The following is a 24,771-nucleotide window of genomic DNA, read 5'->3' as shown; positions in this document are numbered from 1 at the left end:
CACCTGGCATCCTGGTAACACCAGTGATTTAAGTTAAAAAAAAAAAAAAAAAAAAAAAAAAAATCAATATTGTTACGCATTCACTTTGGCCTCATGCATGCTTGAGCCAACTTTGATCCAATGAGTTTCACTTTTTTTTCTTCTTTTCTTTTCTTTTCTGTTTTTTTTTTTTTTTTTTTTTTTTTTTTTTTTTTTTGTTGCTTCAACAGCACATTCAAATTCCCTGGAGTGCGGCATTTCAACTTTCCCGTCCTGCTCGCAAATACACGCCGCGTGAATCGTGCACAGCCCAGCATATGCTGCACCGTCATGCAAATAAGATAAGATAACACAGTACGACCAGCATACAACGGTGTGCGCAAATAGCATCAGCGCCGCGCCTCTTCTTTCCTAAAGGGAGTTAAGTGTACTTCCACAATTAGTGGCTCCCATGAGCGTGAAACGAGACGAGGGCCGTTTACACCTGACACTATGTCCGGAGGCCAGGACGGGACCGGACACGCGAGAGAAAGATCCCGATCACCGGAGGGCGACGAAAAGCGCCTCTCGTGCGCTCTGGAGATGGAGATGACCAAACGCGCCATGCAGGCCAACTCCAAGGTGGGTTGTGTGAACTACGGTGGCTTGGTGCACAGAAACGGCGGGGAATCGCCGGAGGTCTCCGTGCCAGTGAGTCTTCCCGGGAAGAGGACGGCTCAAATGGAGGGAGACGACCTGTACAGGCTGCGGGACAGAAAGTTCTTGTTGGAGGACAAGAAGCGGCTGTGCGCGCTCGCTTTGGGCGCAGCTCTGCTCGGAATTCTGCTCATGATCCTCCATACTGAGATGTGCCCCTTCTTCTACAAACCGGTAAGTGTTCACTTACATCAATCAGCACACTGCTTTTATTATTACAAACACTTTGCCCTGGAGGAGATACCCTATTCACATATGATATTTTGGAAAAAGGAAGAAAAAGTCATGACAATATAATAAAATACAGTAGTCATGTTATTCATGGAAGAGGTGGCAAAAATATACTTGCTGTGTGACACTCAAAGTAGAAGTGCAGACACAAGTGTTAAAAAACAAAACAAAACAAAACAAAACAACTGATCCAACTCAATAAAAATATAAATTCTGAAATGTTCTTCGGAAAAAAAGTCAAAATAATATGACTCATTACATGTGATTACATGAATGCTTTATTAATATTTGGAATAAATGCACTCAAATTATATGTCTGCTACAATATGTACACAACACATAGAGAACACCATACTTTTTTACCTGCAGCAATAACAATTCTGAACAATTTACACAATAACGTTTCATGTTATCGTAGAACAACCAAAATAAGTGAGAAGATCTCCTAATTTGAAAAGATGAAAGTTTTTAAGACACAATGTTTTTTAATGTGTTTAAATGTTGAGTATTACAAGGTCACATTTTCTGTTAAACTAATATACAGTATTACACCACAAGTTAATGCTTTGATGTCACATTTGAGAGCTACAAAGTTAAACCCCTTTAAAAAAGTACATCACTGACATAATGGCACCTTGGTCTAGGCATGTGCAGGTATGAGATTCTGGTGGTATGATAACTGTAAGCCAGAATATCACGGTTTTACGGTATCATGGTATTGCTATTACAGCTCTAAAATACTATGAGATATCTGGTTAAAAAAAAAAGAAAAAAAAAAAGAAAAAAAAAACTTTTTCCTTTGAACAGGATTATTTTTCAAAACATATAAGCAAATTGGAACATAAGTATAATGTTAAGTTAAAATAATAAAATATATAAAATATATATTCTAAATAAAATGAAATAAATGCAGCCATAAACCCACAGCCACAGCTCAACATTATTACCATCAGAACAAAAATAATTGAATTATTTTCCATAAAAAGCATGTGTGTATGACTCATCATGTTTACATTATACACACACTCTCTTTCTCAACACAAACAGTTGCCAGAGAAAAGAAAACACCACATTTTACCACTGCTAGACACACTAAACACACTGGAGTTAACTCTCGTAGCTGATGGGAAACGTTAATGACAGTGTTTACCAACTTTAAATTTGGTATGAATGCGAAATCATATTGGAGGTATTGCCTACTCGGCAGCCACCCTCCGCAGACATTTTTTACATGTCGGTTGGGCCTCATTCTCTAAGCCGTGGCCGTCTGTAACTTTCCTGTAACCGAAGTATTCCCATACTAGCAATTTCGTTTTCTTCGATGGGGGGAAAAAAGTTCAGGAGTTTCACCTCCTCAAGCCATCATTTAGCACAGCTGACTCACTGACACTGAGCAACAACTGTTGGGGGAGGGTTAAGCCTTGCAGCTGCAAGTGAAAGATTTCTCCCTGCATTTTTGGGAAATAAGAAAATAGCTAATACCTTGGGGACGGAAAATTTTTGCGGTTTTGAAACCTTTGCATTTTCATACTGGTATACCTTGAAACCGGTAATCGCCACACGTCTACATTGGTCCTTTTCCTTTAAATGTGAGTTTGTTTACATCCTCTTATTTACTGAGCATGTTACACTTTTACTCATGTTCTTCTCTCCTTGTTGAGACTCTTAGTTCTTTCGCATATGTGATGGCTAAAAGCCAAAGAAAAAGCTTAACACACACACAGTTAGTCCTTGAATGCTCATTGAACTGCAGTCCCTCCAAACTCTGAAGTGTTGAGTGACTGTGAAGGGCATTCAACGTGATAGGGCTTCACTCTATTTGTTTAATTTACACAGCAGAGGTGCTGCGTTACACCAAATCCAGCCAACTACCTACACCAGTTTATATACAGGTATATGTATATATTTTTTGTGGCCATTTTTCATCTTGGTCTATGATTAGGGAGTGTGCTATACAGTACTCTCTGTCTTTTTGTATTTATCTGAAATGCAGTCGAGCAAAACGACCAATTTTGATCCTTTTGAAAAACCTTCACCCAAAATTTATCTTAAGCATTGTATTGTTGCATACTTTTGGCTATGCCTGCAGAGATCAGCAGACAGTGGTATTACCCATGAGTCATTTATTTGTCCTCATCATTATATTCTCATCATACTGTATTTAGCACACTCAAACGACTATAGCTTTGGAGTATGAGCGTTTTATGTTGATTCCTCCTGTGTTTTATTAGTATTATTATTTTTTACATTATTGTACCCTGTGCAGAAAACCACCCACGTTGTTGTGTATTTTCATAACTTTCATTAGCAGACAGTTTGAGTCCTGCCAAACCTGCACTCGGGTTTTGAACCCTTTGCTGATTAGTCCACTTCCAGACAAACAACCTCATGACTTTAATATGCAGATTGCAGTGGATAAGAAAGGCAGGCTTTTGCAATTAACACATGGAAAAAGGTTTGATGCATGCAGCTAAATGTTAGACCAGACCTCCCCATCAAATTAAGCCTTTAATGTGCGGGATGAGTGAGAGTCAGGTGTTTAAGTTCAGTACGGGAAACACTGTATACTCAGGAGGCAGAAACGTCTCTGTAGATGATATTAACACTGAACAGTGACAGATGGAAAATGCTGGCGTTTTCTTGCAATGTAATTAAGGCATACAGTATATAAGGTACTGTATATTCTTTTGAAAGGACTGCTTTGTTCCTACACATATGTATGATTATACTAATGTCATAACCCTTTTAGTCATGCAGACGCTTCGTACTGGCCAAGTACCTCAACATTGATTGCAGTCTAATTGGCTTTTGTTTTGAAAACCACTCCGATGCATTAATGCTGCCAGCTAGTTTAAGTGTGTGGTGTGTGGAGGTGGGGATGGGGGGGGGGGGGGGGCTATCAAAGTTAATGGTGGCACACAAAAGTTATATTTTAAGCCCAACCTTGATGATTGTCACGGAAAAGTGGCTATTTTTGGAAGATTTTTCCACATTTGGCTTCTTCCCCCTGTAGCTCGAATAACCTCACAACTTTCCGCCTCATTTAGTGTATAATGTGAGTGTTTGCATGGGCAGTTTGAACGTCAATATAAGTTGAGTGCAGCTATGTTGAAGGAAGTACTTGCTGTTGTCGGTATCCCAAGTTAAACCTTGATGTGGATTTTGCAAATTCACTCTGTGTTTGTGTGTTTTTTAAGGGACTTCCACATTCCAAACACATGCATATAAGATTTGCCGAAAACTCAACTCATTCAATCTCAGCCATTTTTCACAAGACATCCTCTGTTTTGTGTTTTATGGGTACATGAACAAAAAAACTTACAAAAAGAAAGATTGGATTCCCATCTTTCATCAGAAAATAAGTATATTTCTATTCTCAATCTTCAAGGATGACAATGTTTTATTTCCTCAAATCGCCTCGCAATAAATGTGTCTTTACTGATCTGTTTTGGCCGCTCAGCTTCCTCCTCTAAACTCCCCATATTTGCGCTCCAGGTTAATCCTTAGTGAAGAACTGGGTCAGATCCTCGTGTTATCTGGATTTTCATGTGCCCTCCTCCCTTTTTGGGCACTGGGTAGTTAGATCCACCTTTCCCCCTACTGCCACACATACACTGCCTAACATTGGGTGCTTTCCCCTTTTATTGCATTCATTAAATAGATCATGGTCAAAACAATTTTGGCATTTTTTACGCAAAAATTTATTGGAAAAAACATTTTAATCTCTCTTTAATCTCTAAAAGTATATAAATGAAAGTTATTGTTTGCATAATTAGCCCGACCCCCTTCAGTCAGTATTTTGTAGATGCACCGTTGGCTGCCATCACAGCAGTGAGTCTTTGTGGATACGTTTCAAGCAGTCATGTACATCGGCCCACTGCAATTTTGCTCCATTCTTCTCTGCAAAACTGCTCAAGCTCTGTCAGGTTGCGTGGGTATCAGGCATGAACAGCCCTTTTCAAGTCCTGCGACAAATTCGCTATAGGATTGAGGTCTGGGCTTTGACTTGGCCACTCCAGAACATTTACCTGGTTCTTTTTCTTAACCATTTCTGTGTAGCTTTTGCAGTATGCTTTGGATCATTGTCTTGCTGGAAAATTAATTTTCTCACAAGCCGTAGTTTTCTTGCAGACTGAAGAAGATTGTCGTCCAGCATTTCGATGTATTTTGCTGCATTCATCCTGCTGTCTATCTTCAGAAGCCTAATAGGTCAGGGTGCTGAGAAACATCCCCACAGCATGATGCTGCCACCACCATGCTTTACATGGACAGTGTGTTTTTGTTGATGTGCAGTGTTTGGTTTCCCCCAAACATAATGTCTTGTCTGATGGCCTAAAAGCTCAATTATGGTCTCATCAGACAAAATAATCTTTCATTTACCCATGGAGTCTTCCACATGCTTTTTGGCAAACTCTAGGCGAGATCTAATATGACTTCTCCTCAACAGTGGCTTTCAACAGTGACATCCAAGTGGGTGGATACTTATGACAGGCATTGTATGATTGTTAATACCTCAAAACATACCTAATAGTATCCGGTGTAGAAGCATACAGTGATGATGACCTTATAAGAGAAGTTTATGTGGAACTAATACTGTATGTACTAGAAGTGGGAACCTCTTGGTACCTCACGAAACGATACGATTTGCGATACAAAGCTCACGATAACGATGATCTGACGATATGGCGATACAACGATTATCGATACATTGATGGAGAATCATTCTATGATATTCTACAAAGAACTAATAAATAGAAAAACAAGCTTCTGCTGTGAATTGGAATGAGTTTATCACTAGTAGACGTCCAATCTATTTGAAGTGGGAGGGTCCCGGGAGGGTCCCTCCCACTTCAAATGGATTGAACGTCTATGGCCATCAGTGGCAGCTAATGCAGGGCAATGAGGTAATTTTGGGCCATTTAAGGTCTTTTACCTGTTGATTTTCAGTAACTTCCTGTTGATTTTGGGGTACCGTGATTTCCCGAATATAAGGCGCACCCGCGTATAACGCGCACCCCAAATTTACTTGTAAAATTTAGGGAAAATTATTGTACCCGTGTATAACGCGCACCCTAATTTTAGCACCAATAAATAGAAGAACACAAGAAAACAGAGCTCGTGTACAGATACAGAAATGTCATTTTACTGACTGGTGAAACACAGCACAAGCATAGCACATTGGTAGTTTAAAACATTACCGTTATCTGACAATATGTACGGTAATAATATGATCTGACAACTTCTTCAACTTACCAGAATCCAGGAGAAAACAAAACTGATGTGACATTTCTTTTAAAGGCTGCTGTATAATTTGCTCGTTTCATCATGATGAATAAATGTTTCATCCATGGATTGATACGGTAAAATAAAAGTGGGGATTTAGGTCAGAAATCGGTAGAGTGCATCGCTGTTGACTAGAATGTAACAATAGGAATTATTGTTATTTCGATTTGAGTTTCCCGAGGGATAGATATAGTTGACGGACACAGAAAGTCTGTGTTGTGTTGTGTGGTCCGAGTTGCGGAGCTGCAATAAACGTTGACTCAAATGAGTTCAAGAAACTGAATTCTGTGCTTGATGAAGAGTGAAAAAAGCAGAATTTAACTCAGACGAAATCATTCGACCAATCAGAGTGAAGTATCACCGTGTAGCGAGTTATAACAGAATTCACCGGCGGAACTTATGTTGGCAAGTTGTATAGTTCTCGGGGGGAGGTATTTTGTTGTGGGAACAGCCGGAAAGATAGTTATATTCCGCTGGATGCATGTGAGACAGACATTGCTACCGTATTTTGTTGCAGCCTAAATGTCAATAAAGCAACGCGGATTAGCTCCTTTGTTTGATACTCCGCCTCCGACTCCTTTCCTAGCTCGCCACGACCGAAACAAAATGGTGACGTCACGTACCGTAATGGTCGGCAACGGATCGCCGCATACGTTTCTTCAACACAACATGGCCGTGTCAATAAAAAAAAAAAAATCGGTCTTTATATATATATATATATATATATATATATATATATATATATATATATATATATATATATATTTATATTTTTGTCTCCATCCCTGTACCCGTTTATAAATCGCACCATGATTTTACAAGTTGATTTTGGGGAAAAAAAAGTGCGTGTTACATTTAGGAAATTACGGTATTTTATGGGTCACTCCTGTTTGAGTTACAGAACAGGAAGTGACCTGGGAATCACCCAAATGAATAGGCAGTGACTCAAACTCAACAGGAAATTACCTGTAAATGCCTTAAAATGAACAGCAAGTGACCTGTAAATCCCCGAAAATCGGACCGAATGACTGTGAATGCTCTGGTTTTCATTGAACGAACGTTTCCAGTCTAAATGGATTGGGCATCGAGCACCGTCACTGGCAGCCTTAGAGTTAACTGAGACACTATTATGGTGGAAGATTTTGGTAGCAACTTGATGGTTCTTTTTTTTTTTTTTTTTTTTTTTTAAACATTGACACCTATATAAAACAATATCTCGATTCTTGACAGCATATCGATAACTTTTGGTATACAAAGTATCGCGATATATCACCATTTCAATATTTTGCCACACCCCTATTATGTACAGTAAAGGCCAAAAGTTTGGACACACCTTATTCACTGCAATACAAATGATGGTCTCAACCCCATTGAAAAAACAAGAAATTCCACTTATGAACTCTGATAAGGCATACCTGTGAAGTGAAAACCTTTTCAGGTGACTGCATCTTGAAGCTCATCGAGAGAGTGCCAAAAGTGTGCATAAAGTAATCAGAACAAAGGGTGGATACTTTAAAAGAAGTAGAATATATAACATCCACATGTTCAATCATAGTTTTACTACCTTCAGTGCAGATTTACAATGTTAACAGTAATGTAAATATAGAAAACACACAAATGAGGTGTGTTCAAACTATTGGCCTGTACTGTATGTATGGTCCAGCTTTACTCGGGTTTGTGTAACATGAATACAATAAAGTTGAATCGCAGATAAAACATACTTTCCTGGGAGATGCAGCTGTAATGTAGTAGTGTAATGGTAAAAGGACACCATTAAAGGGTTAATGCACAATCGCTTTTCCATCACTGTGGAGAGTATGAATGTCCAGCAGAAATGAATCCCTTAATAATATTCCAGGAAATTGTATATTTGTTAAAAACAAAATCCAGCATCTTGTTGTGGAGTACTCAAAGCCACAACGTATTTTCACAGCACATTTAAATACGTACATAAAACTGTAAAGTTAGAAAGCCAACTGTGACGTTGCAATTTTGGACATTGCGAGAGTCGCGTCTTTTGCCCAAAAGACACAGCTGTCACGGCCACAATCAGGGATTTTCTAATTTTTGGAGTTTCAAATTTTCCGCACTAAATGGAGACCTACAGAGATCAAACCCATCTAAGAACATCCCCAGACACATGAAAGTACAACTGTGTAAAATTTCATCAAAATGTGTCCATGAAACACGAACACACAGATAGACAAACTCGCCTTTATAGAGATTAAGATAGATACAAAATGGTTGTATTGAATCGCTAGTTATTTCCTGCAGACAACTGTTAAACCATACGGTCCCCAAATTTGGTGCACGTGACTTGCCTTGGTTTCCATTTATTTATTATATTACTAGCAAACCAGTCAAAGACCTTTGCGTTGAATTTTCATCATGTTTTCCTCTCCAATTGCCCGGGGGAGGGCCGACCTGCTGATGATGTCTCGTCCAAGACTGAGAAACAATCTGTGAGAAGGTTAACCCAAAATTAAACTCATCGGGCTTGAGATAACTATTTCCAACAGGAAAACATTACCAAAACACTTTTAGAAAGCTGTCAGGAAACTTGCCGTCGAACTCTCTGTTATGGAATGTGGTGAAATGTTCAGCCTTTTAGTGGAGTCTACTAATTAGAACCCTGACGGAATACAGAAACAGTGTGGACGTTATTGCAGAAACGGGTGGAAAAACATGGGGAATGCCAACAGGGTCGTCACATAATACCACCTACCCGCTAAATTTTCCTTGATACTGAAGTTTTGTTGTGGACTTTTAAAAGTTAATTACTGTACATTTAAGTGTATCAAATCTTGGATGTGATGCAAAGGCCACACAAGAAAACCCAAGCCAAGATTTGAACCCAAAACCTCAAAAGGGTGGAGCACACACAGTATTAAGTAGTAGTGCTGCCTTACCTAAAAATAATCGATGTAAAAAAATAATCAGTGCAGTACCCATATGTAGCAACATTATTTTTATTCATTCTAATTCTTTTTCAAATATACTACTTGCTTTATTCATTGATCTCTGCATGGACATAATGTATTTTAGCATGCTGCATGAGTTCTTAGAAGCACAGTGTCCCACATCTGAGATCGAGGGTTCCCTTTTGCATATTCTGCTGAACACTCCAAATTGTCCTTAGGTATGAGTGTGTGCACGGTGACGTTTTTTCAGTGTCCCAAGTATTCCTCTATTGTCCTGATGCTGTTACCTGTGAATACTTCCACCAAAATAGCATGTTATTCCTCTACCAACCCCTCTCCTATTAGAGGCACATTTTATGTCAGAGCATTGAAACTCTGAAATAAAACACTTTATATTTGCGGACCATCCCATTTGCGCAAATTTACTCTTAATGCACCAAACAAAACAGCCAGCAAATCTGGTTTGCGCAGGTACCGCTGCTTTACCACATTCACAATGAATGGGTTTATCAACACTGTGCATTACTTGTGCTAGTGTAAAAAGCCCTTAACTATGTAAACAGTCAAAAAGTGTGGAGGACAACTGTTGGACTCTTCTCATCTTCCTCTCTCAAAGTAATATAAATTGCGATATGTATGTAGTATCTGAATACATCATACATGCTCAAAGATTTTAGCTGAAATGTAAATGTGAGCCCTCTCTAGTAATCAGATTTGGAGATATAGCATTAAACTGATTTTCACATTTGCAGTTTCACTCATTTTATTCATGGTGGCTAAAACATGAGTTGCCTCTCCTCCACTTTGGTTCACATTAGAGGAGTTCCAAAAAAATCGATCACTACATGCATCGCGATTCGACACGTGACGATTCGATTACGACTCATAAAGGTTCAAAAACGATGTTTTTCCCTCATAACTTTATGGCAGCCGCTCGTAGCAGAACGAAATTCAAGACACGTCTGCCGCCAGGCACCGTTAACAGGCGCGCGCACATTATGATATGACATTACTGAGAAAGAGATATACTCCTTTTTAAAAAACTGGAAAATACATTTGTGTATGAGAGAGGCAGGACAGAAGCGCAACCAGGTGGTCGCGCTTTTGTGCGCAAGTTATTAATTTAGAGCAAGAGGGGAAGAGAGATGGTTCGTTGCTTCTTGTCATTTAGATTTCCAGCAGTAGTTTTAAGACATTTCAATTGAAAAATGTCCTGAGTGTGTTGCTATGACCCGTGTGCATCTAAAAGAGGTGAGCACACGAACCTTCTTGTACTGTTTAGCCTTTATTGTTGTTGATTTTGAGATGTTAATAGTTAGCGCCGAGCTAAAGGGTCTGAACGGTGGTATCCACAACCTACCTGGTTTCTGTGCATTACAATTTGCTGTATTCCTTTAAACAAAGGCTAGTCATTTGATATTCCATTGCATACAAAAAGTCCAGTTTGATCAAATGTTCCATAAAATTGTATCCATTTGGTTATAGCTACATTTGTGTTCATTTCCAATAGCTGTAAATCACATTACACTGTGCCTACTTTCGACTCAACTCAAAAACAAATTAAAACACAACAAAACAAAAGAATGGCGATGCCTGGAAAGCGCTTGGGCTTGATGAGATGTCTCTGGAAGGGCGGAGCGTCTTGTTGATTGCCTGGTTGTAACCAACGCACAGGGAACTCTGAGAGAATTAAGGCAGAGTTAAATGAATGAATGAAAGAACAATCGAAATCTTCACCTCACTCAGTTATGTCAATAGGCTCAGGAATTCTTTAATATTGACTGAAATTGAATCCTTTTTTTGTTGTAGTTGTTTTTTGCTTTGCCTCAATACTGTTTTTTTCTTTGTCCAGGGCACAAACATTGCCTTAATCATCAACTGTTCCATTAGCCTCTCCACTGGCTGCCTTCTCATCTTCATCATCGCTTTCCATTACAAAGACATCAGGGTGAGTTTCTGAAGTTTTGATTTGTGTGCATGAAAAGCTCCTCCTCAGAATGCGACCTGCCATATTGTATGCAACATGCCAAAAAATGTCCAAAACAATTTGCTTTGACTTGGAGGCCAATTGTTGGAGGTCTCGCTCTACTGATAGTAGTCTCAACACCACTTACTCATGCAACCCCCCCCCCCCCCCCCTTAAATTTCTTTCTACATTTTAGAATAGAAATACTATGTCAAATACTTTTCTCACATGAGTATACGCATTCTTTGGAGCTTCAACATGTTTCCAAACCACACACTGTAAGCCTGGCAGGCCAGTTTGGCTCTCACCATCTATAAGATACATAGCAAATCAGTATGGTCGTCTGTGGGTTGGACTGGATTTCAAAATCGATGGTAGAAGTCGATGCTAGGGGCAGCTGTGGCGCAGTTGGTAGCTTGAGTTGTCCTGGGACGGAAGGGTCAGCAGTTCAATTCCGCGCCTTGCATCGCAGCAGCACCATTGGTGTGTGAATGTGTGTCTGAAAGGGTAAATGTGTTCTAATGTAAAGCGCTTTGGGCATTGTAACAATGTAGATAAATGCGCTACATAAGTACTCTCCATTTCTCTCCATTAGAAGTGGCGCTAACAAGCAAAGACTGAATCTCAGTGATTCAATCACAGAGGCACGGATGTGATGTAAACGCAATGGGACTCACACTGTCTGTTGTAGTCAATTTGTAATTAAAAAACAACAATGAATAATAACTGCCGTTTTCGTTGGAAAAACCTCAGAGTATATAGTGTAAATGCAAATGCTAAAAGTCACTTTGAAAGATTTGTAGTTAGGCCTGATTTTGACTGTCTGACGTCAAGTCGGAGCATATGTGCTAAGTTTGGTGTTCTCTCGTGCTTCTTACGACACCTTTCGTTGTACAAACAATAGCAGTATGCAAAAAAAAAAAAAGTGCCATCGAGTCCCCAACAACAGCCTCTTCATCGGGTACATGGGAAAAAAGACGAAGAACGCAAACACAACACCTTCCAAAACTTGCAGGAGTGTAAATAAGATTCACTGTCGTCCCCTTTACGACGCATTACAAATTCCTGTGATATGTCTGTCCATTTTGGACCAGAGTGGAAATCCAATTGAAACCACAGTTGGCCAGATTGATTTGCCACATATCATGTACATGGCGAAAGTCAAGCTGGCTTGCTAGGCCAAAACCACATTGCCATTGTGTATGAATTCAATATACAGAACTTTAAGGTATTGGGTTGCAATTACAGCAGAAAGAACTGTATTTTGGCATTATGTGTTATGATCAAGCCCTCCTACTAAAATAGGGTCAGCAAGGTCTTTGCTGAGCAAAACATTATCAGACGCTCTGACCCAGTTCATTTATTTCAACATTCTATTGACTTCATTTTTTTGAGTATTTCTCTTGTTTGTTTTGCTTCCAGTAGTCTATGAGAATGTCTTTGGTTGTTATTTCCCCACAAACAGATTCCAATCTCTGCTAAAACATGCCAATCTAATCACCTATGCTCGGGTGACCGAATGTCCTCTTTTGCCCGGACAGGTCCACTTTTTACATCTTGTCCGGGGCGTCCGGCAGGGTTTTATAAATTCATGAAAATGTCCACTTTTTTGACTTACGATTTGCACAGAATACTACGGTACTGTGCTGCCTGAGCCTGCCCAGTTGTTAAGACTTGTGTTCAATACATATATAATCACATGCTCATCTACCTAAAAGTGTAATCAAGTCGAAAATACCTTTATTCTAATTTGGATACAAATTTCCGCATGCGTGCGCAGTCATAGACTGGCTTTATCATGGTGCCAACTGTCAATTCTCATTCACAAACAAACGTTCGTGAGTCGTGACGACAGGAGCTCACAGGCTAGCGGTATGTACACTTGTTAAACTTACCTTTTGGCAACAGTTGACTTATGTGGGAGCTTTGTACTGGTGTGATCTTAAAAAACCCGTTTGGTGTTGCATCGTTACGCTGCCGATGATTGTTAACTTCTACAGCAATGTTTGATTTTTGCCTCGGCTACCGGTGCTAGCTGTCAGTGAGGTAAGCCGTGCTATGCATTATGGGAGATTTAGTTTTGAACTGCTGCGTTTGGAAACATGCTGGTTGAATTGTTTGTCAGTTTATTTAGGTTATTGTCTGCCTGCAATATAGAACATCAAATGAGAATAATAATTGAGTGGGAATAACAATTTGTCAACGACAATTGTACTGATAGTCTTGAGGCTACGGTTTAGTTTACATTATTTCACTGGAGAGAGAAATTAGCTTTTTGTTAAAGCTGGATTTTCTACAGAAGAGGTATTAATTATACCATTGTTTCAGATTATTTGGACAGGAAGAATTGAAAAGACAGCTATATTTTTTTCAGGGATTCACCAATACAGAAGGGGCTTTTTTTTTTAAAATCACTATTTAATTCCAGGTTTTTTTTTGCGTTTTTATTTTAGGAATCACAAAGCCTGTTGGGTAACCTCTGTGACTTTGAATTTGTTTCTTTGATTATACAGCTTTTTTTTTGTTTTAATAAAACTGAATTTTTTCATCCAGACATAGGAGGCACGCTTTAAATATATTAGAGTTATAAGCAGGGGTGCACATAAGTGGTCCGCATGCGCGCATGCGTACCGGACATAGACAAACGCGCTGGCCCTCAACGGCTTCCATACGCTTTTGCGTACCAATGGCTGACCATAAGCCTGTCGCAATATGCAATAATTCCATTTATCGCATGATATATAAAAATGAAGGCGGTAATTTTTCCGCTGCGTGCGCGCGTGCGGCAGACGTGCTGTTAAAAGTTCGGATTCCTCGTTACCAACTGCGCAAAATGCATCTTCGTTCCAAGTCCGGCAAAAACTAGCGCCGGAGCCAATCGTTCCCATTATATCCTGTTGTTCAACGTATACCGGCCGCATCAGTGCTCCGGAGTGACTGTGGACCATCTACAGCGCGCCGGTGTCGTTGACGTGTGGGCGCTCCCGTCAGGAGTGACATTTTTCGGCACAACGCCGGATATTTACAACGAAGTCCGCCAAAACATTGTTACCGACTAGGCTGCTACGAACAACCTCGCTTTGACAATAAACAGCTGAATGAAATTAAGAGCGCTGTGTCATATGCTGTTGTTGTGTAGTAATGAGCAGACGTGACTTCAGCGGCGCTTGTTAACTTTTTTAATGCACGCACACACTAGATATCATGAAATGGCACACTAGATGTGCTACGTCCCATGCCATTGGCTACGTGAGCACAGAGTGATTATGGGTTACGTAGTCAATATACTACATCGATGAATTCTAAACTGTCATGACTGAATGGAAGTTAAGAAGGCCAAATCATTCCATACCAGTGACTACAGATAATGTTGCAAATATTGTTATTTCAGTACGTGACACAGATGGATTCGGACAACAAATAGGATGTCTTGCTCATGTAGTAAACTTAGCTGTTAAGAAAGCTGTAGCAATCAACAGTGTGCCTTGCCTCACTTTACAAACAGTAATGATTGTTCTCAGCTCTTTTGTACAAACATTTTTCAGATCAGTAAGAAGTAAGCACATACAGTAAATATTATGCACTAAAATGCATGTTTATATGATGGCAATTTAATTTTTGCTCGCTAGCAAAAAAAAAAAAAAAAAATGAAACAACAAATTTAATTTTTTTTTTTTTTTTTTTTTTACAGAGCATTAAATGTATTGAATCGGATCGAAAATCATGACCCCCGTATCAAAAATCGTACCGAACCGTGACTTAACTGTATCGTTGCATCCCTATGGAACACCATTGCAGAAGCTATGACGGGGAAAAGTTTTTATTTGCCTAAATGCTTAAGTTATTAAGTGCAATTTTTTTTTCTCTCTTTTTTTTTTTTTCAACACATTTTATTTATTCTGTGGTGCTATGCCTTATCAATATTGTTGTTTTTTTTACGTAAGAGGCATGGTCTATTGTTTTTAGTTGTGATTTCTTAAAAAGTATTTTTGAATTTATCTGTGAATGTATACTGTATTCTCACTGTGTTATTGTAAATTGGTTGAAAAAAAAATTGGGGGGGGCGCAATAATATCGCAATGATTTATGAGAATAATTATCGCACACTAATATTTGTTATCGCGACAGGCCTAGCTGACCAAAGTATTTGCGGCGGACACGAGAAAATCACTTCTCAAAATGTCAAAGAGGCGGGCCCCACTGAGTAATTATTTCCGTGTTCCCCCACCCCCGTCAAAAGACAGACAGACGACAGAGACATCACCGGAGCTACCGAAAAAAAGGACTTTTGCTGAAAAGTGGCTGCAGGAGGTACCATGGCTAGAAGCAAATGATGCTCGCACAGAAATGTGGTGCAACATTTGCCGTGAGAATCCCAATGTCGCTAATAAGAGCAGCGCATTTTATGTAGGGTCATAGAATTTTAGCCATCCAAACTTTGAAAAGCACGAAAAAAACAGAGCATGTGGCAATTAATCAAACTATCGATGTCAGACAGGACCCCACTCGCCCTATGGACAAGTGGCGGAATAAAGTTATTGTAGAACAGCGCCATGCGCTGACAAACGTGTTTTTGCTCGCATTTCACAAAGCTAAACATGCACGTTCATTGAGCTCTTATGAGGAGGACATCCCACTTTTACAAAGTCTTGGAGTTAATGTGAGAGCCGCATATGAATGCCCTTTATTTTGAATTAGTGCTTTTATGTTTATTACTTTACATTTCACTTCAAAGTAATGGCAATTTTGTTGTGCCAGTTGATGTTAATCAAGCGTTAATTGTTTATATAATTAATTAAAGGTAATTGGCTCTAAGTAAAGCTTGTCATAATTTTATCGCATCAGGCGGGTCGGCTCTCAAGCTCAATGAGGACCAAGTCACATCTCCAGGTCCTCCTCTGAGAACCTGGGCAAAAAAATTATGTGCACCCCTGGTTATAAGGCATCTTTGAGTGAACTTCAAGTAAAATTTAAATATCTCGAGGCCGGGCCAAGTGTCCTCATTTTTTGGGAATCAAAATATGGTCACCCTACCCTATGCACAGCATGCAAAATGAAGTACTGACCAATGTTACAACAGTGTTACCTTGACAGTTGACACACGATCTTTTCGACATCCGACGTAAAATTTGACTCGCCATTTGTTTCTACATCTGATGACATGCTCGAAATACGACGATTTATATCAGCGCCGCAGTTTCTTTGTTTTGCCCGAAGACGAAGGGAGAGAAATCAACACTGGCTCTAAGAAGGTTAGTGCAGGTGGGGAAAAAAGAAAAGGTGACACTTACCATTCAAATGAAGACGTAAATGAAACATATGAGCTTGGTGTGTGGATCCGTGAACTGGTTCGACAATACGGCCGTAGAATGTCGATCTCGGCGGTCCTCCTCCGACCTCCGTTCACCAGTCTTTCTAAGTTAAGGTGACAATTCTTATTGTGGTAACATCACCAAAGAAATGGCCAGCTTCGTCAGATTTCTAATCATTTATTCCATCGAACTTGTGCAACACAACACGCTTAGTGTCCGCTGCAGTTGACGCCAGCTTCAAAACATTAAAAGAGGAAGTAAAATAGAACCGCACTCTCTATCCATCTCACCGTCACGTCAGCCCCGCGGTGCGTTCAGGTACAACAAACGTCTGCCACATTAGAACCTGATTTGTTACATTATTACAGGTATTTTATATTATTATTACGACTATTATATGATTATTCCGATTTGTATTCATAATTTATTTGTTATGCTCTTTGTAATTGCTATTTGCAATAGTAACAGCAGTATTTATTAGGTATTTAGTGTTGGTTTTTGAGCTGTGGAACGAATTAATGGAATTATAATGTATTCATATGGGAAAATCCCGCTCGACATACAACCATTTCGACTTACAAACAAAGTCCTGGAACGAATTAACTTCATATGTAGAGGTACCACTGTATACCAGTATATACAGTGGGGCAAATAATTATTTAGTCAAGCACCAATTGTGTAAGTTCTCCTACTTGAAAAGATTAGTGAGGCCTGTAATTGTCAACATGGGTAAACCTCAACCATGAGAGACAAAATGTGGAAAAAACCCCAGAAAATCACATTGTTTGATTTTTAAAGAATTTATTTCCAAATTAGAGTGGAAAATATGTATTTGGTCACCTACAAACAAGCAAGATTTCTGGCTGTAAAAGAGATCTAACTTCTTCTAACGAGGTAAAATGAGGCTCCACTTGTTACCTGTATTAATGGCACCAGTTTTAACTTATTATCAGTATAAAAGACACCTGTCCACAACCTCCAAACTCCACTATGGCCAAGACCAAAGAGCTGTCGAAGGACACCAGAGACAAAATTGTAGACCTGCACCAGGCTAGGAAGACTGAATCTGCAATAGGTAAAATGCTTCTGTAAAGAAATCAACTGTGGGAGCAATTAGTAGAAAATGGAAGACATACAAGACCACTGATAATCTCCCTCTGGGGCTACATGCAAGATCTCACCCCGTGGCGTCAAAATGATAACAAGAACGGTGAGCAAAAATCCCACAACCACACGGGGGGACCTAGTGAATGACCTACAGAGAGCTGGGACCACAGTAACAAAGGCTACTATCAGTAACACAATGCGCCGCCAGGGACTCAAATCCTGCACTGCCAGACGTGTCCCCCTGCTGAAGAAAGTACACGTCCAGGCCCGTCTGCGGTTCGCTAGAAAGCATTTGGATGATCCAGAAGAAGACTGGGAGAATGTATATGGTCAGATGAAACCAAAATAGAACTTTTTGGTAAAAACACAGGTTCTCGTGTTTGGAGGAGAAAGAATATTGAATTGCATCCGAAGAACACCATACCCACTGTGAAGCATGGGGGTGGAAACATCATGCTTTGGGGCTGTTTTTCTGCAAAGGGACCAGGACGACTGATCTGTGCAAAGGAAAGAATGAATGGGGCCATGTATCGAGAGATTTTGAGTGAAAATCTCCTTACATCAGCAACGGCATTGAAAATGAGACGTGGCTGGGTCAGTCAGTGGGTTTCAGCATGACAATGATCCCAAACACACAGCCAGGGCAACAAAGCAGTGGCTTCGTAAGAAGCATTTCAAGGTCCTTGAGTGGCCTAGCCAGTCTCAAGATCTAAACCCCTTAGAAAATCTGTGGAGGGAGTGGAAGGTCCATGTTGCCCAACGACAGCCCCAAAACATCACTGCTGTAGAGGAGATCTGCATGGAGGAATGGGCCAAAATACCAGCAACAGTGTGTGAAAAGCTTGTGAAGAGTTACAGAAAACGATTGGCCTCCGTTATTGCCAACAAAGGGTACATAACAAAGTATTGAGATGAACTTTTGGTATTGACCAAATACCTATTTTCCACCACGATTTGCAAATAAATTCTTTAAAAACCAAACAATGTGATTTTCTGTTTTTTTGTCCACATTCTGTCTCTCATGGTTGAGGTTTACCCATGTTGACAATTACAGGCCTCTCTAATATTTTCAAGTGGGAGAACATGCACAATTAGTGGTTCACTAAATACTTATTTGCCCCACTGTATGTACTGTATATATATGAGGCTAATCCACACAGGATTTGAACCTTGATCTCCTGAACGACAACCCAATGCATAGTCAAGTGAACTACAAACACAACAAAACTTCACATTTCATGTAAGCGCAACTTACATTTCAAGTTCTGCTTACTCAGAAATGTAGTTTTTGCCATCTAACTTGATAATTCAAATGAGCACGATTCATTTTATAAAGTTAACGGGGTTAACTTCATATGATGAGTTACAAATACTCAAAATAAGTTACTAAAGAAAATTTGACAATTTGAGTTGCGCTTACTCAAAATCTGATTTAGCACAATTTCCTTTACTTTTTATACTGTGTAGGTTAGGTCATATTAATGTGTTGTATGTCACTAACCAAAATAATTGAATTAGCCAAGTCTGACATCGTGAAGACCTTTTCTTTCTGCAAAAAATGTACATTCTGTAAGCAATTCCTGCAGCTTTCTATAAACTTCATCTCTGTCAAATAAAAAATTGACTAAATACTTATTTGTCCCACTGTAATAGTCTGTTATTGTTTGGTGTTCGTAGTTTCTACAATTGTGATTTTAAGAGGCATGCACCCACATTGCTAACTTCACTGCATCCTACTGTAACTGTCTAGGCAGAACTGCTGCAGTTGTCTGTGTACCTTTTAAGTGTTTAATAATAAGGTTAGAAGCTGCGTAAGATACAAGGAGGGGTCCATGTGTGTTAAGAGGAGATAAGAAGGAGCTAACACACTCGCAGTGTTTACCGCCTTTAGCCTATATATATTTTTTTACCCCCCTCTATTGTTACCAATGATAAACTCATCACATAGAGTACATTAATTTTCCTACTGTTTAGATTAGTAGATGCAAAAAACATTATTTGCATCAATCATTCATGGAGACTGTAGTTCTTTTTATTGTCAAGCTAAGAGGTCTTTACAGGAAATGTTGCTCAACGGCAGTGCTTCTGTATTAGGTATTATGGATTTTATAGTACTTTTATCCCCTAGAAAATATGATATAATTCCCAATGTCTTTCAGCTCTTCATCATTGATCAAAACCAGGTGGATTGGCGCATCGCCATGACCAGCCACAGGGTATTTGTGATCACGCTCGAGCTATTAGCCTGCGCCATCCATCCCATCGGCACATACTGGGAGGTGGGCTTCCTCAGCAACTCGTCTTTCTCACCTCCACTGTGTGACTCCAACCATCACAATACGGCCTTGGCGGATTTGGAGTTGCTGCTATCGGTGTTGATGTTCTTGCGCCTGTATCTAGTGCATCGGGCCGTCCTGCTGCACAGCAAAGTGTTGCTGAGCGCCTCTTACAGAAGCATCGGTTCACTCAACAATATCAACTTCACTTTCCGCTTTGTACTCAAAGTGCTGATGAACAAGTACCCTGCCCGCACCCTGCTGGTCTTCATCCTCTTCTTCTGGCTCACAGCATCATGGATGCTTACCCTGTGTGAGAGGTAGGAAATAAGTCTACACAAACTTTGCACATACAGTGGTATGAAAAAGTGTCTGAACCATTTGGAATTTATCACATTTCTGCATAAAATCACCATCAAACAGCTGATCTTAGCCAAAATCACACAGATGAAAAAACAGTGTCTGCTCTCATTAAAATCACCCAAACATTTATAGGTTTTCATATTTTAATGAGGGTAGCATGCAAACAATGGCAGAAGGGGGAAAATATGTAAGTGAACCCTCTGCCTAAGGAGACTTAAAGAGCAATTGAAACCAATTTTTACCAAACTATTGAAGTCAGGTGTTTGCCCAATCATTGATGAGTGGTTTGAAGCTGCCCAGCCCACTATAAAACACACACCTGGTAAGAATTGTCTTGATGAGAAGCATTGTCTGATGTGCATCATGGCTCGGTCAAAACAGCTGTCTGAAGACCTGCGATCAATGATTGTTGATTTGTATAAAGCTAGAAAAGGATACAAAACCATCTCTAAAAGTCTGGATATTCATCAAACGACAGTCAGAGGTTGTCTACAAATGGAGAGAGTTTGGCACTGTTGCTTCTCTCCCATGGAGTGGAGCCCAAGGCCTGGATAACTTGCAATCATTAAATGGAAGAATGAATTCAAAAGTTTATCAAGATGTTCTGCAGGAAAACCTGAGGCCGTCTGTCAGAAAGTTGAAGTTAAAAAAAAAAAAAAAGGATGGATGCCGCAACAAGACAATGTTCCAAAACACAGAAGTAAATCAACTTCAGAATAGTTTCAGAAGAACAAAATACATGTTCTGGAGTGCCCAAGTCAAAATCCAGACTTGAACCCCATTAGGATGCTGTGGCATTAACTAAAGACAGCAATTCATGCCAGACATCCTAGGAATCTGACTGAACTACAGCAGTTTTGTGAATGCGCCAGACTTAGTCATGATCGATGTCCCAGACTGATCTGCAGCTACAGGAAGCATATGGTTGAACTTATTGCTGCCATAGGGGGGCCCCACAAAATATTAAATGTGATGGTTCAGTTATTTATTTTTCCCCCTTCTATCATTGTTTGCATACTATCTTCATTAAAAAAGGAAAACCCATTAATGTTTGGGTGATTTTAGTTAAAGCAGACACTGTTTTTTTATCTGTTTGATTTTGACAAAGATCAAATCACCTTTGATGGTGATTTTATGCAGATATATAGTAACAAATTATAAAAGGTTCAGATACTTTTTCATACCACTGTACGCTTTGACTGGCTGTCAGAACGGGTCAAAGGCAGCCATAACTCTGCAAATCTTATGATCAAACCTTTAGCATTTTTTGCCTTTTTAAAAACAAGAACTGAACATGACAATACATAACGGTATCATAACTAGAATGACTTTGAGGCCCCTGCTCTAGACAGTCTAGCTCACTACTTGAAAATAAGTCGCAACAGTGTGGCAAAAGTGTGACTGGGCAACAACAGTAAGTTCAAATACAAATTACACAGGAAAACCCATGCTGGTCATTGGTAAATTGTGGCTTGAATGGATTTAATAAGCACATTGTACAGTTAAATAGAGAATTAATTTAAAGCGCCACACAGTTACTGTAATTCCTCTTTGTTGTAGGCAGACTGCAGGCTCAACAGATCACATGGAAACGGCCTTGTGGCTCATTGCCATCACCTTCCTGACGGTGGGCTACGGGGATGTAGCGCCCAAAACTCGCTGCGGCAAGTCGGTGTGTCTCTTCACTGGAGTCATGGTAATGTTCTCTGCCCTTTGGTACACTTTTTTGCTGATTTGTGGGTGCAGCAGCCGCAGAAAAGCTTTATCTCAGTTTGGCTTGCTCTAAATGATGCTTATTATTTTCTGACACGATAAGAAAAAGAACACAAGATGTTCTTTTCCTGTTTTGTGTCCTTATTGCATCAGGTGCAAAATGTTCCTAATATAAATGTCTCTTCTGCTGCTATTTACTAGTACATACTTTCATCTACGCCTTTTAAAAAAAATTTTAAAAAAAAAATTTTTTTTTATTAAATCTTCCTCTTCTGTGTGCCATTTTTTCCATTATTTGCTAAATGTTACCGGTCTGCATAGCGCTGCACGACATGATCCGTCCCCCTCGTTCAGGTCAGGACACGGACTTGCGCCGCACAGCGCGTCCAGCACGGCAGGCGGCGCACTAACCACTAAGCCAAAACGCTTTTTCTTGAAGGCATTTGGAGGGAGGTTTCTGTGCACCACCGTTTCTGTACACTCACCCCACCGAGACCTTCACTGCCGATCCGGGTCACGGCACCAATGTAACCGGTCTGCATGGATCCGCGCCGCACGACGCGATCCACCCCCCTCGTTTAGATCAGGACTCGGCACGTCCAGCATGGCAGGCGAGAGCGCTAACCACTGAGCCAAAAGCCCAGGCTAGCAACTTTAGTTCCCAGCGCACCCTCTTGGAGGCATCGGCAGGGAGTTTTCTATGCACCTCACACAACTGACCCGCGTGCCCCAGTTACATAAATACAAAATAATAACAAGTATCTTCGACCGCTGGGGATAAGTGAGAAACAGTTTTCCAGAATTCATTTGAAGAGGGCAGTAAAAAAAATGTGTTCGTGCGGTGACTGATTGGAGATGAAAGAAACAAGTGACGAGTTTAACAAGAAGAGTAATATCAACAGTGAGTGAGGAGTGGCACTCACTGTGTTAGCAAAGTACATATGTGTGAGAGCAGATTAGTGTCTCTGTTGAAGTTGGTAGGAGTGGGAACTGCGGAAAAGCATCATTTCTATTTCTCCCTTTCTCCCTTGCTTTTTATAAGCTTCTCCCCTTATAAGGCAAAACCTTCCATCCTATCCATTTTTAGGGTCATTTTTATTGCCTTTGGCTGCACTACGAGTTTGTGCCAACCTGTGCCCACCACTCAGAAAAGATAAATGCCCTATACCCAATGGAGCAATGGTGGGAGGCAGTGACTGTAGTGTTTTGCACACCTTAAAGTTCATGGAAAATGGTCGTGTTGATGAACCGACCAGACAACACTGTTTACCTAATGTGGTTGTAATTCTATCCTTTCCTATTATTGCAGCTGATTAGAAGTGAAGGTTAACCAAGTAAGTGGTCATTCATATACACTATATGGGCAAAAGTACTGAGACACGTTGCCAGGACGTTTACAGTTTTTCTCAATTGCCTTGATAGGTTTCTCAGATCAGAATTTAAATTCTCAAAACTACTTGGAGAAAAATTGTTCTATGGGACTGAGAAATAGGGAGTATCGTGGGAGGAACTCCATTACTGTTCTGTTGTGGTTTGCAAACCATTCCCCAATTATGTTGGAGTGGTGGAATCCCACATTGTCCCAAACTATCACAAATTTTGGCACACACACACACATATGTTGACATATTCTGACATGTTAATGCATTTTGCATGTAAAGACTTATGCAATGAAGTAATGACTAAATGTTGTGGGTGGTGAGACTATTCAATGACCCATGATCATCCATTTTGACCATCATGGCAGATGCAACTGATAATGTATGAAACGGCAGAGAATTGTACAAGAGCATTTGCATGGATGCGCAAAAACATCTACAACTTGCAACATCTACAACTTACAATGAGAAACTGCTTTTTTGATGTGCACTAGTAATGCATTGTTGTGAGGATTGAACAAGTAGTTTTGACAATTACAAGTCTGATCTGAGAAACGTACCGAAGCAATTGAGAAAAACTGTAAACAGACAAGGACGGTTCCAACTCTTCTGGGATAACTTTAAACAAGCTTTTGGAGTTTTTCTGTGGGAAAAGCTGGTTCCCATATGAGCAATTTCTTGGTAAACTGAAGAATTACCCCAATGATCACTGCTAGCCCTCCGAGTTAAAATGACTTGGATGTCTACCGCTGTAGTTGGGAGCCAATGAGTTTATAGGAACTCAGTCTTGATGTATCCATTCACCTGTTAGTGGTGGGTGAGCTTGAGCCTATCACAGCTGACTTTGCGTACACTCTGGACTGGTAGCCAGGAAATCACACATCTGCATAGGTAAACAACCATTCAGACTCACATTTAGACCTATGGACACTTTAGAGAAGGGGTGACCAAACTTTTTACTCCGAATTAAGCATGTAGAAAAATCAGTATCATCTTTGGCTGAGTATGATAGAAACAACGATGGAATTTGTCTCCTGTATGTGTACAGCTTCTCTAGTATTACATTATACAAGCCACATTAAAAATACTGCATAAAGTATATAGCACATAAGTACAAAGAACTATTTAGCTATGGTAATAGACAAACTGATGCAGTTGTTACGCAATGTAAGGTGAAAGTAGTATGTAATGCTGATCAATGCAGTATAAAATGAGAGTACTATGAAATTCTGATTCTGATTATGACATCTACATTTACGGACAAGAGAGTATGAATGTAATGTCAGAACAGAGATCTGCAAATGATTGGAAGATTGGCACTCATGGAATCACAGGGTTATTGTTCTTACATAGATCAAATTCAACTTATTAATCAGGCATTAGTCAATTCGTTCATTCATCCTCTGTACCGCTTATCCTCATGAGTAGAGGTGGGAATCTTGGGTTCGATTGCGATTATGATTCAGAGGCTACGATTTGATTATAAAGCAACAATAAAGTCTTTTTTGCGATGTCTTCCTCATTCACAGCACTGCTTAGCAGCAT

General features: G+C 39.9%; 1 protein-coding gene across 1 annotated transcript in view; it reads left to right on the top strand.

The window, feature by feature from the left end:
* Nucleotides 1–335: 335 nt before the first annotated feature.
* Nucleotides 336–24,771, top strand: part of kcnn4 (potassium intermediate/small conductance calcium-activated channel, subfamily N, member 4) — a 45,083-nt gene continuing 20,647 nt past the window's right edge. Inside the window, exons 1-4 of the mRNA XM_057833713.1 lie at nucleotides 336–849; nucleotides 10,963–11,058; nucleotides 19,655–20,091; nucleotides 21,695–21,830. Coding sequence (XP_057689696.1) covers nucleotides 472–849; nucleotides 10,963–11,058; nucleotides 19,655–20,091; nucleotides 21,695–21,830 — 1,047 coding nt within the window. The 5' untranslated portion in view covers nucleotides 336–471. The remainder of the gene's footprint in view (nucleotides 850–10,962; nucleotides 11,059–19,654; nucleotides 20,092–21,694; nucleotides 21,831–24,771) is intronic.

The sequence above is a fragment of the Corythoichthys intestinalis genome, chromosome 4, assembly GCF_030265065.1.
Source record: "Corythoichthys intestinalis isolate RoL2023-P3 chromosome 4, ASM3026506v1, whole genome shotgun sequence".
NCBI lineage: Eukaryota > Metazoa > Chordata > Actinopteri > Syngnathiformes > Syngnathidae > Corythoichthys > Corythoichthys intestinalis.
Note: the sequence above shows the minus strand (reverse complement) of the source record. Positions and strands in the feature narration are given on the sequence as shown.